Source organism: Athene cunicularia (genome assembly GCF_003259725.1).
Source record: "Athene cunicularia isolate RWA chromosome 3 unlocalized genomic scaffold, athCun1 chr3_part1, whole genome shotgun sequence".
Classification (NCBI taxonomy): Eukaryota; Metazoa; Chordata; class Aves; order Strigiformes; family Strigidae; genus Athene; species Athene cunicularia.
Window position 1 is genome coordinate 116,552,711 of NW_020799097.1, and position 15,214 is coordinate 116,567,924.

The following is a 15,214-nucleotide window of genomic DNA, read 5'->3' on the forward strand; positions in this document are numbered from 1 at the left end:
GTTTATACTGAAAATAACAAAAATTTTATACAAACCTCAATATGTAAATTTGGTCCAAAAATGTGCTCAACTACATTGTTGCTGATAAGCCAGTCTGCAAGCTCTTTTGCAATTGACCTAAGGGTGAAAAAAGAGAGCAAATATATGTAAAATTATCTGCCTATATACACTGTGCTCTTCCTTAGCACAGCATGTCTTTCAAATTATTATCTGTAACTGTAGAAAGCATACAAAAACTTTTTTCAACTCAAAGCATACTCAACATTCATACAGTCAGGTAGGAAGCAAATGATTTCCCTATTTTTTTCTTCAGCTGGAAGATGAATGCCAAATATCAACACTCCCCTCTCAACCCTCTGGATCATTAGCCAACATGTAATCAACAATTCTACCAATTTTATTAGTTAATAGAGCTCAACAGATCATCTGCAGACCACTTTCAAAGACCTCACAAGTAAGGTTTTGATAAACACTGCTATTTAACCCAATTTTATAATGAAATTCCAGAACTACTGAGTTGATAAATATAACTAAAGGTAGGAGTGATAAAATTAATATTTAAAGAAAACCACTTCAGTATTTTTAGATTCTCTTGCATAAAAAGCAACTGATACAGATTTTAAAACCTATGTTTTACATGGTCATACTTACACAGATGGAGCATACAGATACTTCAAAATTCTCACTTTGTTTCATCCATAGCAATAGGGAACTTTATCCACTGCCAACCCATAAGCAAACATTCGAACAGAACAGGACAAGAAAACTGAATTTTTCCAAAACAAAAGTTGAACTTCCAGAAAGGACAGCCCTGTCTGGAAACTGGTGCATAAGCTCCTTTCTATTCCTTCCTTTCAAGCAAACGTTTGTTTACCCAGATTTTGGCACCAGAAGCAATTAGAGGACATCACAGTATTTAAAGCACTGCCTGTAGTTTAAATGGCCTTAGAATAAAAGCGCTCTGTTTCACAAGGAGGAGAGGATGGGAGGGAGGGAGTGTCTTAGAGGACTATAGGAAGAATTATTTTTACCACTGCTGTGTGTGTGTCACATTTATGGTCACTATTAAAATTCCAGGATTGCCAATCTTTATAATCCACCATAAGAAAACAAGATTCTTTGGGTAAAAAGCGATTGCCTTTGTAGGTTTTCCAAACAGGATTCAACAGTATTTCAAACAGGATTCCAGTTCATCAACTGTTCTGAATTGCCTGATCTTTATGGATTAATTCAACATAGTTCCTGTTACTCAACACACATCATTCCTATACTGTCCTATTCTAATTCCAGGACATGGGGAATGAAATATTTTTATATTTTTCAAAAAAGATAATGTCCACTAACATTTAAGTAATAACTGGTTTGCAAGGTACAACAATTTACCAACAGTATCATTTATGGCTTATTAATAAATTCATTCTCATACTATCAAGTCAGTTTGTCAGGGTATCTGCTCAATGAATGAGTGATAAAAAAAGATAAGCCAGGTCTGTTCTATGAAATCCCGCTCTGCTTAACTTCCTACAGCCTCACTTCAAAATAAAACCAAAACCCAACCCCCAACACCCCAAAGATCCCTACCCCAAACTTTGGAGCATGCACATTACAGACTCATTCAGGGCTTGGATTTCTGTCTAACAAAATCTGAAGACCTTTTCACATGTGAGCTGTGATTTTTCAGATTTTGCAGATAAAGGAACTTACTATTCATTTGAATATATGCTACTTTAGCAACAAACATGGCCCTAAGAAATGCTCTTAAACACCTGCCTCCGTGATGACAAGCACAAGTGACCACAGTGGCACTGCTCGTATAGCTCAAGAGACTATAGCTGTTACTTTTCATTTTGTCAGACAGTTGGTAGACTTGATATCACAAAATCACCTTAAATCAGAAGTGCCCAACTCTCACTCCGAAAACCAAACGCAGCCTGCAAAAAAGTTCCTTCAACTTCAGGCACATTTGCCCCCAGCTCCTTATGGCTTTACATTGCTTCCCCTTGCTGTGGGCTGAAGTGTTTCCTGCTACATGATCAAAATATAAGGAGAAAGCCTCATAGCTTGCATTTTTCACAAAGAAAAGGTAGACAGATCTGGTCACCTGAGTGAACATACGCCTACTAGATGCAGGAGACCTGAATGGATGCAATTCTGGTTATGGAATGGGAAAAAAAATCATGACATATGGTCCTCCGTAAGAGGCAAAAGCCTTAAGACCTGAGTCATAAGTCAATGGAGGTAATTTTGTTCTGCAACTGCTGAATTTCTTCTTGGATATGAATTTTGAAACCTACAGCTTTCAGAATGAATCCCAGATAAACACTGCTAGATTGACCAGGCGATGTTAATATGAAAGGATATACTCCTCAGTTTGTCTCTTTAAACCAAATACTTCTGCTAATGCCACAATGTCCATGAGATATTGTATCCAGAGTCCTATGTCACATTTTAGCTACTCCAAAGGAAAGAACAGAAACTTTCTTATAGAGCAAGTTCTTTCACATTTTATTAAATTAGTATGGCAGTCACTAATCATGTTACTATCTTGGATCTGCAACATTTTTCTTCTGAGTAATAATGGATTATTCTTTTAAAGGAATGCCTTTTTAATGGATGTATTCTCAGTGGTAAAAACCTCCTTATGCTACTGGTGAGCTCATCTGTGATATGACAGCTCAGATTTCTGAAGGTAAACATTCATTTGATATGGATTTGTTGAGGATGACCAAAACCAAGAGAATACTGGTGAAAGGCAGAATGCAGCCTTTGTTTCCCAGAGAGAATTGTTCCTCCCAGAAAGCTTTGCTGAGGGCACACCAATCACTAAATACACTGCCTTTTAAAATGACAGTTATTACCAGCACTAAATATTTTGTTCTCTGATATACTAAGAAACATATTTATGATAGCAGATTCAAGGATTCATCAAAGAAACCTAATTTCAGTGTAAATGAAGGATGTCTGATTTACTTCCTAAACACTTCAATTTCAGGAAAGGTTTTTTTCGTCCAGTGGTTTTCCAGTTCCTTGATAAGTTCCTCACTTTTAAACAGAGTGAATACCTTAACTCACAAGCAATTCCAGAACTTCATATAAATAAAAATAAACTGCCAGCCTATAAATATATTAACCTATGATTTAAGTTTGTATGTTGTCACTTATCCCATTTTTACTTAAGTAATTATCTAAAGCCCTGTAGCCTTGAGAAATTACAGATACACCCAAGTTCATAAGAATTCACTGAGCTCCGAGTTGCCCCAATAAGCAGGGAAACTGTCCTGGTTCAGCCAGGATAGAGTCAAGTTTTCCCCAGCAGAGAAAGAGGGAGAAGGGATCTCCAGCCTGGTTATTCATACCATGCTGACGTCAGGTCCAGGGGCGGAACCTTTCCTGGCTCTTTGGTGGGCTTGTGGGGAACCTTTCTTTCCGTAAACCAGCTAGCGGTATTTCTCTATATATCGTTTGTCTTGTTCACTGTTATTGCTGTTTATTGTTGTTACCATTGCTATTGTTGTTGTTCAGATTGTTCTATCACTGTGTTGTATTAAATTTCTTGTTATTTTAGCCAGGGTCTGTGTCTAACTTCCAACCCGACCGGCGCGGGTGGGGGAGGGGCAACGGCAACATGCTCTCCGATCCCGGCAAGGCTTCAACCTGCACAGCAACCTAGAATAATTTTTTATTAAAAGATTTAAAGTATATTTTAAAATATTTTTTCAATGAGGTTTAATTTTCATTTCTAGCTATGTTAAAATTTATTTCAGATAGCCTGTAGTTTTTATAATTCAAAGGTATTTTTTCTAGAGCAATTTGCAAATTATTATATGACTATTACTATACAATATCACTACAATTCAGGCAACTTAACAAGAGTAAAAATATGCTGAAATTTTCTTTTAAAAGATGTTCTTCAAAAGGTTATAGAAAAATTGTCCTCCTTCATGCTGAAGGAAACGGTGAGAGTGAAAAACATGCATTATGATCAAAGTATAGGTATGCTTTTTCCTCTAACACAAAAGTAGCAGTACAAAGAAAGGTTTTACAAATGAGATATCTATGTCATACAGACCTTAGTAGTAAGAACATCCACCTTGGTAATAACATGTATTAGCTATTTTTCATGGATTTAGTAACTGGGACAGCAGGAAGAAAAGTCATTTTAAGAACATGATACTCTCTCTGAGTGTGTGTTGTGGGTGAGGGAGGAGGAGATGAGAATGAAAAAGTAAAGGTAGCAGCTACACTAGTTTAATTGTCTCTAAATCTTTCTCACACTGGAAATCTACACAACATATTGGGCTCCATGATCTCTAGACTTAATCACTTTCACCCTAGACTTTTAATTTAAGTTCACTGACAATTCATGCCTGTCAAGAATAACTGTTTCACTTCCAAGAAATGAAACTCAAGCACTCATAACATCAGTTTCCCCAGGCATTCCAGGGAAGAGAAGAAGCTATGAAGTTTCTGATATAACCTGATGCTTGTGAAGTGTACTTACAAAAGGCAAGTACTAGAGCTTCAATTTTGATCATTATTGTAAAAAAAACTACTGGAAGGAAACTACAGTTTATGTATTTTCCTGGTAGGTCAAAGTATGCCCCTCTATAAGAGGACTGGGTTAAAGTCCTAGAAACATTTTAAGCTAAGGCTGTGGTGCAATACTTGGTAGCCACATGATGACCCAGATCCAGGAACAAATTCCACAGTAAAATAACCCCTCCAGAGAAAACCTTGTTTATCCGACCAGTCAATTCCCAACATAATTCATCATGCAGCTACAAAAACACACCAGGTCAGTACTGGATATAACAGCAAGTCAGCAACATCATTGAAAAATATAATGTAAAATCTCAAAAGAAAAAATGTAGAAATATAACAAGCACTTGCAAAGGATGAAGACTAACATTTCTTCACAAAAATCACTGAAATAGCATCCACAACATAACAATTGATGGGAAACACTGATCTCAACTGTTTAGGATCAGTAATGCAAAGAGGATTCAGCAGGCACCTTCCCAACACACATTCAAGCCTATGTTTTTGTTTATGAGTTCGTATTTTCTTATTTAACACTCCAAAACCACTCTGATATAATCTTGAATATTTATTAAACTATCGTGTATGCCACTAGAAAGAAGCATTAGTGAGCCGAGTGAAAAACTTTATTACTATTTTTTTCAGAGCAAATCTGAAAAGATCCCTGGATGTAGAAGAGAGAGGGGAAGAGCATTTAAATGATGCTACCATAAATTCAGTTGGTGAGTTTAGACAAAAATTGAGAAAGCAAGAGTTAACATGAGCTATGAGAACAGTAGCAAAGGGGAAAAGCAATACAAAACTTGCAGTTTAATATCTCAATAAATAAAGAGAGGGAAAATAAAGGAGAAGAAATAGTCCAGATTTTTCTCTTCATGGGTGAAAGGAATTTCAGACACCTGAAATGACTCTATAGGAAGCTTTTTAAGTGAGAGCAATCAAGTTTTTAAATGAGGTGGGAGGTTGTCTCAGCATCAACCTGAATCCTGAAACTCAAATTCTTGGCTGAGGGCCAAGTGAAGAGCAAACCAAAATATCTCTTTACACATGTTATTTCTACAAGCTGACCATGCACTCATTAAGGCAAAACCCAGCGTTATTTCCTCTTGTGGTCCAAACAGCACAAAAAAAAAAATCTTTCTCTCCCTGCAAGGCATGACCATTATTTGCTAACCAACATCAGCAAAGGAGTTTTAGCAATCACCGTTCAAAGATTTGAAGACTCTTTTGTTCAGTCTCATTATTTTTAGCTTCAATAGAATTCATACTCTTCAGTACCTTAGACTGCAAAGAATTTGATTCTATTTTAAAATAAGCCAGGAGTAGCTAAATTAGAAGTATATGTCTGAGGGATACTACGAAGTCGAGTCACTGAGACATTGCCCATATCTGGACAGTACGCATATTCGGTCATCACAAACCCTCAACTCTAGAGAAGACGGTCAAGTAAACTCAGTTTATAATGACACACAAATACCTACAGCTATAAAACAGATTTCTCTGTTTTAGGTTTCCGCTGCTTTCAAGTGCAAATTGTAAAAGCCAGTGTTTTTCTGGACAGAAGATGCTTTAGCTTGTCCTACCACAGAAAAACTTGCAACCATGCAGATAAAGGCTACTGTTGCAAAATACCAGCTAAAAAGTTCTGATAACACTTCCAAACAAAAGGGAAGAGCTAGAACTAACTGATAACTCTTTTTTTTGTTGTTAAAAAAAAAAAAGATACCTCCCACAAACCCACCTTATCAAGATACAGAAGGAGAAATCCCAAAGGTTGACAGTTCCAAATGCATCTGGAAAAGTCAAAACACATAAGGGGGATGACCAGACATCACGCAAAACATCTTCCTTTGATAAATCTGCAGAGGCTACAAAGGTACAAAATAAATCTTAGACTTCCTTTCTCCACTAAGCAAAGAAAATAGGAATGAAAAGCTTTCCTTTTGCTGCTCATTCAATCACTGCCAACTCCATAAGTGCCTTCTTATCCAAAAATTTCTCAGGAACGGAGTCTCTAATGAGAGGGAAGCTTTGTACTGAGCAAGCTGTAGAAGCAAGACATTTTCCCCATCCTTCTGCACCAGCCTTTTGTGGTTATATGGCTGGAAGAAATCAGTGATTTCAAAAGATATCTGAAGATGAGCAGCAATATTTGATACGGATTTGTACCCAACTTTTCAGGTAAAACACCAGAATGACTGGAATTCAGATTAAAAAAACATCACATACTACAAAAGTAGAAAAGAAGGTCTTCTGTTCATGCTGCATTCCTTTCAAATGACAGGCTGTTTACAGATGCCCTTGCCAAGAAAGTAATATCCCAAATGAGAATTTGACAATTTCCTTCAGCTTTAAAATAACTCTGATGTTCTTGCACAGTACATCTGCTCTTCTGCAGGGAGATTTAAGCACCCTTCTCTTTTTCCCTTGTTGATAATTTTCTTTTTTTACATTTGACACAGAAAATCAAACAGCTTTTTAGTAACTGTCAAGACAGCTTCTTGCTAACATTCCTTAATTATTTATTACTATTTAAAAACTACTTCATTCACCATGTGTTTCAGAAGATAAACTAACCAAGAAACACCTCAGTTGCAGTTTTCAACATGAAGGACGGAGGACAAGAAATAGATAAAATTGATGTTTGGCAGTCCCGGAGCAGCAAAATACACCATCAACTGGCAGTATAATATTGAAAGTAGCCCAGTCAACCAAGCCTCCTCACATACTCAGTGTGCTATGCTCCTGTAGTATTTACTCCTATTGCTACAGAACTAGAGGCTTTGGAAAAAACCCAAAACCTCTCCCAGGACACAAACATATAAATAATAATTATATATTTGTATACATTAGATTACTATGATGATATATTATTATAACAAATGTGTGGTTACATTTATTACAATAATGCAAATTTTTTGAAAAGCACATGAGCTTAATAATACAACATTCAGGTTTCATCAAATCATAGTAAGGTATTTGTGTCATACATGAGAATTCTTTCTTTTTTTTTCTAACACTATGTATCAAGATTTACTCTGCAATGAATAGATACCATGGATTCACCTTCACCTACTGATTTAGTGACAAAGGACAAGAAAAAGTTCATCACAAGTGGTTATTTGTTTTGTATTTTCAAACCTTTAGGGAAGCAAAACTGCCCTAGATTCTGATTCTCTATTTTTAAAATATCAACCTATTACCATAAATTTCACTTCAAATGTTCAAGCTGTTATTTATATGCAAGCTACAGTATTGTGGTCTTGACTGCTGCCAGATTTCACTAAGCAGGTGTTAAAATAAGACCATCTATAACAGAACTACTGAGACAAAAAAGCAAGCCAACTGCTGCTGTAACAGACTTCTCATTAATGAGAAAAAGATAGTGGAAAGTGTGTGTCGGTAGTGAGACAGATACACACATGGATACAATCCCCAAGATCTATGTAAAGAATATACCACACCCCAAGATAAATGTAAAGAATATATCACAAGCTAAATCCTAGATTTTACACAATTTACCTATTATTTCAACAGAAGAGTTATTTCAACTACCTAAACATGTACTTTTGTCTAAATTCTAGAGAGTTCTAACATTAAGTTTAGAGTTCCTACAAAAATAAATACATTTCCCCATTGGCATACAATCCCACACATGAATCTTCTTGAAGATTTATGGCAGTCTCATTTACAATTGTTAAACACACCTGAATTATACAAATAAGGACTTTGAAGAAAAACAATAAATAGCATAGCCTCACAGACACAGTGGAAAAGTATTAACAATGCTGGGAGCCGGTGATGGCAAGACAAGTCTTAGTTAACTAAATAATCAGGAGAAATGAGAAGACGGCAAAAATACTACTTGGATATGAATTATCTGGTTCTTATTTATACATCAGAAAGAAAATCAAGAATACAATGATAGGTATTTATTATTTCAGTATCTACATTTTTCTAAAGGTTACCTTGACTCTATCTTTTAAGACAGCAGAAAACCCAGAAACATTTAGAGATATTTTAAAAGTTACCATTTAAAACCATTTATTAAACTCCTGATTAGAATATTTCTAGTAAATGCCTCAGATTATCACTACTCCCACTGTGTATAATCCATAACAGCAATACAGAACTGCAATCATATAGTGCACTTAAAGTATTCATAATAACGTTCCTACTTACGTTTCTGTGTCTGAAACTAATGACTCATTATTACACACATCATTGAAGGTATGAAGTTGGTTCTATAGTCAGAAAAAGGAAGAAAAAATTAAAATTTATCTAAATACGTTATGAGGTAGTTTTCTTACATTTAAAACTAGTATTAATGATAGAAAACAATTTTTTCTAATATTTTCAATGTTTTGAAATAAACCACTAACAAAAATTTGAACAGGCATTCTAGTAGGCAAGAGGGATCAGTTTTCTTTTTACATCAAACTTTCTTTCACTAAAGCAATTAAATTATGTTATAGAACTCCACCCACTCCAGAAATCAAAACAACGTGTGTAGCAGTCACTTTGTACATAGGTTTTTATGAGAAATGAAACACATAGTCTGGAAATGAATGTTTTAGGATGAGCTTCCTCATTATTGTAACGCTTACTACAACAGCAACGATTTCTTTTTAAACCTTATCAGTGCTGACAGTCTACAAAACTAGAGTGAAAATTAAGTATTTTTATAAAATGAAGATTTGAAATGTATCTGTACAGATAAATTCAAGACATCACAGAGAAAAGAAAAGCCTGTTAAAGGTTTACATCTCTTTTCCATCCTCTTCCTCAGCATCAACTTTCCAGATATAGAGATGGCTCTGTATCCAGTTCTTTCATGTACATAATATTTAAAAAAATATTTTGAATTATGTAATAAAAATTGTCATCTTGTTTTAAAAAAAATTCAAGATACAGTTTGTGAACTTCAAATTAAACTTGTTGCATAACTTTGTCAGAACATTTACTCTTTCCTTTCTTGAAACAAGTCTGGTGCATGCACTCTACCGTTTGGGTGACAGCTAATCTCCTGCAGTCTTAACACAAAGATTTATTCATGTCTAATCTCAAAACTTTTCAGGATTAAAAGTGTTTTTGAAGATACAAAATTGAAAATATTCATTAAAATTAGTGATATATGAGAGCCCAATCACACAATTATTAATAGAATGGATGCTTTCAAATTAAACATATTTAGGAGTGGAAAAACAAGTGAACAGAACTTCACAAAGAAACTGTTATGACCAATTAAAATTGGGTCAAATAAAGAACTGAAAGTTCACTGGCTTTTCTGAAGACTCATGCCCCAACTGAAAATGTTTTGAAAGGGATCCAAGAGTCACAGAGTACTGAACTGTTACTATCATCAATTTTAAATCTATGGTCACGTGCTGACCCAAATTTCCCATACAAAATCCTTGTCCAAAGGAATTTTACAGAAGGTGTTCTTTTTCATATTGGAATTTTCAAACAGTTTTTATAATAATTTCAGCTACAGTCTTAGAATTCTGACACAACAGCGCAAAACAAAGTACACATGGGATAGTGTTGCACCACCTTATTCTCACTCATTTACTAACTTTTTTTTACTTCATGCTTCATTACTATGAAGTGCCAGCAGAATAAAATACTTTTACAGTTTTTTACCATGTATGAAACATTGTCAGAAGCCAAAGTCACCTGTGCCCAGACACTCAATTAACGTAACACAGATGTGTTAGTTATGAAGTACAACAAAGGCATAAAGTATTCAGCAAAGGAAGTTGAGAACAAAAAGGCATCTCCCTAGCTAGTCCTGTCTCAAGACCCAGGCATCAAGGGTAATAAAACTTTCTACACAGAAAATCAATGCAAGAAGAATAAAGATGCACTGTTTTAAGCTTTCTACTGAATTTGTTCAGGAAAAACCTAACAAATGCTGCATTTGCATTTGTACTAATGCACAGAAACAAATAAAAAGGGGTTGAAAAAACAGAAAATGGAAGGATGGTCAGATCAGTTACGAGTATTCATTTTCACATACTGAAGTTCATCTATAACTGGAAGGAGAGGAAAACAAAAAATCCTATTTGTGAGGGAATAGTAGAGAGATAAGAGGGTATTTTGGAGCTGAACCACCTCAACAAATAATTGGGAGATGCAATCGAAGAGAAACAAGGTACCAACAAAAATAAACCTTCAGGTATATCTTGGTTTACATTTTGCTGCTCTTTTCCGCAGCTATTTCCAACTTCATATTCAACCACTCAAGCTTTCACTTTGCTAAAATTAACTTTCATGTGTCTGTCTTCAACCTTGTTTTGTAAATAAGAACTTTAGTCAGATGATATGACACATTATGTATATGCTACTCTTCAAGAGAGGCAAGTCTATATTTGGTGGTAAGCAAATATAATCCCTGTATGCCATACAGCATGTATTCTGTGAGTCTCAAGAGGTTCTACGAAACTTTAAGGTTTAATTTTAGGATTGGTCACGTTAGCTGTCAGACAGGAAGAAAAAAAAAAATCCCTTGGCAGACACAAATCAACACCTCCATGTTAGAAGACATTCATCTGTTCAGATTCACTGATATTCTTGGTCAAAATTTCAGTCTCCATGATGAGAGCAAAAGTACATTTATCTTGCAGAAGGAATAATCAGGCAAGCCACAGAAATTATTTGACCCAATCTATTTTAGTCTTGATCTTGTTGAGTTGAAATTAGAATCTGTGTCTGAGTCAACCTTCCATATGAATTTTCAGAAGAAAATTTTCTTTGAAATAAATATATTGAAAAGGTCGCACTTTAAAATATTTTGCACATAATTTTGCTAAAAGTTTTCTTTGAATCTTCATATCTTTTTGCACATGACATGATGAATTGCTTCAAGGCTAAGTACTCAACTTCTGTCAAATGAAAGCCCAAGAAAGAACAAAAATTTGCAGTTGCAGTTATTCTAGTTGTAAAGTCTTGAATACAAAACAGGAAGCTGAAATAGTGTTGGTTGGGATGAACATGTCAATAAAATTACAAATTCTAGCTATCAAAGACATGAATAGAAATTTCAAAACAGTAGTCATGAAGATACATCTGTAATAGAGAAGGTAGCGTGGTAATTCTAACAAAGCTGAACTACACTACATCTTTGTAAACACATCTTTGTTTGCAAAGAGGACAGAAACTTCAGTAAAAAGGCAGTCAAAATTTCTGTAAAATTTGTTTCAGATTTCACATTCAAAGTTGCACCAACCTGGCAATTAAAATTGTTCCAGGCAAGGCATACAAAACTAAATGAAACAAAATGCTTCTCAAACTCAAAAGTCGAACAAGAAAAATCAAAAGATGCTTCTTCCAAAGATACTGTCATATGATCTCTAAAAAGAGAATCAAAGAAGAGAAAAGTTCCTATGATTTGAATGAGAAAGAAGATCAAATTGTCTTAGTGTTCCAGAACAGTTTTAGAGACTATTCATATAAAAAAACCCCTTAGTAACTTATTAACAAACTATATTCATTTTTTTTTGAGCTGAACCTGAATTGCTTTAAAAATACATGTCCGTTATTAACAATCTCGTTTTTATAATATTTATCAATCATAACAGGTCAAAACATATAACTACTTAAAATAAGACAATTTCACACTTCCTTAAATAAACTACATCCTGAAAAAACTAAACCAATGAATTCTTACTTTCAGACTTTCTTTTGGTAGGGATACACAAAAAGACATAAATTAGTAGCTGAACAAGGACAGCTGTACAAAACCAAAGGGAAGTACTTAAAAGCATAAAAATCTAATGCAATTGAAACTATGCAAACATTGGAAATTTATTTTTAAATCAATGCTACTGAAAATTACATTTTCCAAAACTGTGCAGAATACAAAAAAAAAAAAGGAAGTTACTTTCATGTCCAGTTAATCGCCATATTTTAAAATGTATCTGCCAGATATTATAAGGTATCTGTAAGTGCATGAATAATATAGCACATGGTAACAAAAAATTAAAAAAAAAAAAAGAAACTGTATTTTCACCTAAGACTTCATCAACTCTCTGAACTTTTCTTATTACACAAAAAGAACCCGGAATATTCACTTTACACTAATTTATTCTGACATAAGATTAGAATTCAGGCACTCATTGAGTATATTATTTGTAGCATTCATATAAATTACTTATGCATATAAATTATATTTACAGTCATGTCACTATTTCTTCCAAAAGTTAACTTTCTCTGTATCTTATTTTAGCATCTCTGATGGATGAACTGCATTGTGTTTTCATTTATATAAATACAAAGCTGAATGGACAATGCATTCAAGTCCAATAAATGCAGTTACCCTTAGAATAATAGCATTTGATTAATACTGAATGGATGTAGTTCACACTTTTTTTTTTTTTTTAACTTAGGAGGTCACATACCTATGTAAATTAAATATTTACTTTGATTAGAAACCACCAATAATCTGACTGGAAATACTTACAGGTTACTTTAAATTGCCATTGATTAAAAGAATTGTTAAGTACTTCTATATATAAATACAGTGAGTAGTTTGTTCCTATTCATCACTTCGTTCATTAACACAAACACAACAATGCAAGCTATAATCTTAAATACAGGAGTTTCAAGAAACATAAAATTGAAAAGGCTCAGATGAATAAAAATAAAGTTCACTTTTCACCTTCTGTACAACTGTCTCTCTATGGCTGTAATACACATCTAGGAAGTAATGACAGACAAAGGACACACAACAGATCTTGACTGGTGCAATGAGAAGCATTTTCATGGGAAAGAGGAGGGTGGTTTTTCTGGTTTTAATCTATTTCTATTTGATACTATACATATTTACCTCTTCAGTCTTCTGCTAATTAATGCAGAAATGCTCTCTCTTGATAAACAGACTATACTAAACAAACAGGAAAAAGAGATGTACAATACAAAGAAGCAGCTAATGACAGTAGTCAAGACACTGTAAAAATTAAAACTGATTGCAAGCCTTTGTAAACAAAATACAGCCATGTCAAGGGACTTAATTTCAACATGGTTATGAGAGTTTTGTTTAGCATGGTAAGTTGTTCAGGAAATGTGTTACGGTTCCATATGCAACAGAACATAGCCATCACTTGGACTTATCTCTCAGTGAACCCTATATTCACAATCATAACTATCGTTTCCTAAGACTGTATGTAAGAGGATTCTGATGTTTTCACACATTTAAAAAGCACCCAAAATAAGTCCATAACTCATAAAACACAAAAAGAAACATTTTTTCTAAATATTATTTATATTTTTAAAAAATTCTTACTGTTATTTGACTCAGCCCAGCCAATCTCATTGTTAGAGTTGGAGACATAAAGTATTTAAACGCAAGATCAAGACTTTCTTTATCAAAACACAAGGCTGTATCCAATGGTTCTTTAACTGTGCTCCACATTAAATCTGCCATGTTCCGGGCTGCACTCTGTCGCAACTCCTGGTCTGACAGTTTACATAAATACCTAGAATAAATTACAAATGGAAGAAAAAAAAAAACAAAAAAAGGTATGATTCAAACTAGAACATTCCTGGACCACCATCTTGATTATAGCAAATACATATTTCCAATAGCTGTAAAAGTACTAAGCCTTAAAACACCACTATCAGAAGTTGGCAACAATTAAAAAAACACCGAGAAAAAACAGAATTATGCAGAATATTTTAAAAAGTAAATAAATTTCTTATTTTAAACCTCTTCAGATTTCTTTCATTACACAAAATGACAGGAAACCCATGGAGTTCTTTGGAAAGAAACATTGTAAGCCTAAACCTCATATCTGTTTCATGGGAAGGTGCCCTCTCCAGGTCACTGCATGTTTATTTCCTTTATTTAAAACTGAAGTGTCACGAGCCACTTAACATATTAATATACTTAAAAACTAAATTTCTGGAAACAGTGTCAGTGGCCCACAAAAGGCATGCTCTGACAGTGAGAATGAAGATTAATATAGACCTTTCTGTAGCCTCAGTCACAGAACAGAAAAAAAGTGTAATTGTGCAATCACGTTCTGATACAATTAAATGCGGAACATGGACATTTTTTCTGCCATAACCATATGCCATCTGTACATCAGTACTCCCTGTGCTACAGTACTGCTTTTGCAACAGGTTAGTACAGGAACACATGGCCAAGTTGTTTCTTCCATTGATAGTAATTGTGATCTTAGAGGACACATGAGAAGCAGCACCAAGGAGCCTAGGAATCTAACAGAAAGCAAAAATGCTAAAGAATTTTAAGCAGCTAAGTTGTTCCTACTGCAGACATCTTCGATAAGGGGTCATCTTATCATGCACAATGAGTGGCAATACAGATATTTTCTTCAAATGGGAGGCAGAAGATATAATTTATGAAAAGTAACTTACAGAAGCTAGTGCAAGCTTAGTCTTATCTAAGCTACTACAAGAGCGAGACGTACCAAGAAAATCTATACTGAAATGTCTGTAAAGTTCACTTATAAAACACTGACACAGTTGAGTTTCTTCTAAATTGAATACACAAGAGAAAAACATTTAGAAACAAGCTGTCCTGAGCTTATTTTGAAGCAATTAAAGATTGCACAGTGAAAGGTACACATATACAAGGTTAGCATAATTAATTTTTTCTGCTATACTTCAGCATTTTTAAGTTTCAACTACATCCAAACTAGATTTAATTACAGAG

At 34.4% G+C, this 15,214-nt stretch overlaps 1 protein-coding gene across 1 annotated transcript in view; it reads right to left on the reverse strand.

Moving 5' to 3' along the window:
* USP34 (ubiquitin specific peptidase 34) overlaps positions 1–15,214 on the reverse strand; it is a 123,066-nt gene that overhangs the window by 83,659 nt on the left and 24,193 nt on the right. Inside the window, exons 7-9 of the mRNA XM_026844686.1 lie at positions 13,823–14,015; positions 8,722–8,783; positions 36–117 (exon numbers count right to left, since the gene is read on the reverse strand). Coding sequence (XP_026700487.1) covers positions 36–117; positions 8,722–8,783; positions 13,823–14,015 — 337 coding nt within the window. The remainder of the gene's footprint in view (positions 1–35; positions 118–8,721; positions 8,784–13,822; positions 14,016–15,214) is intronic.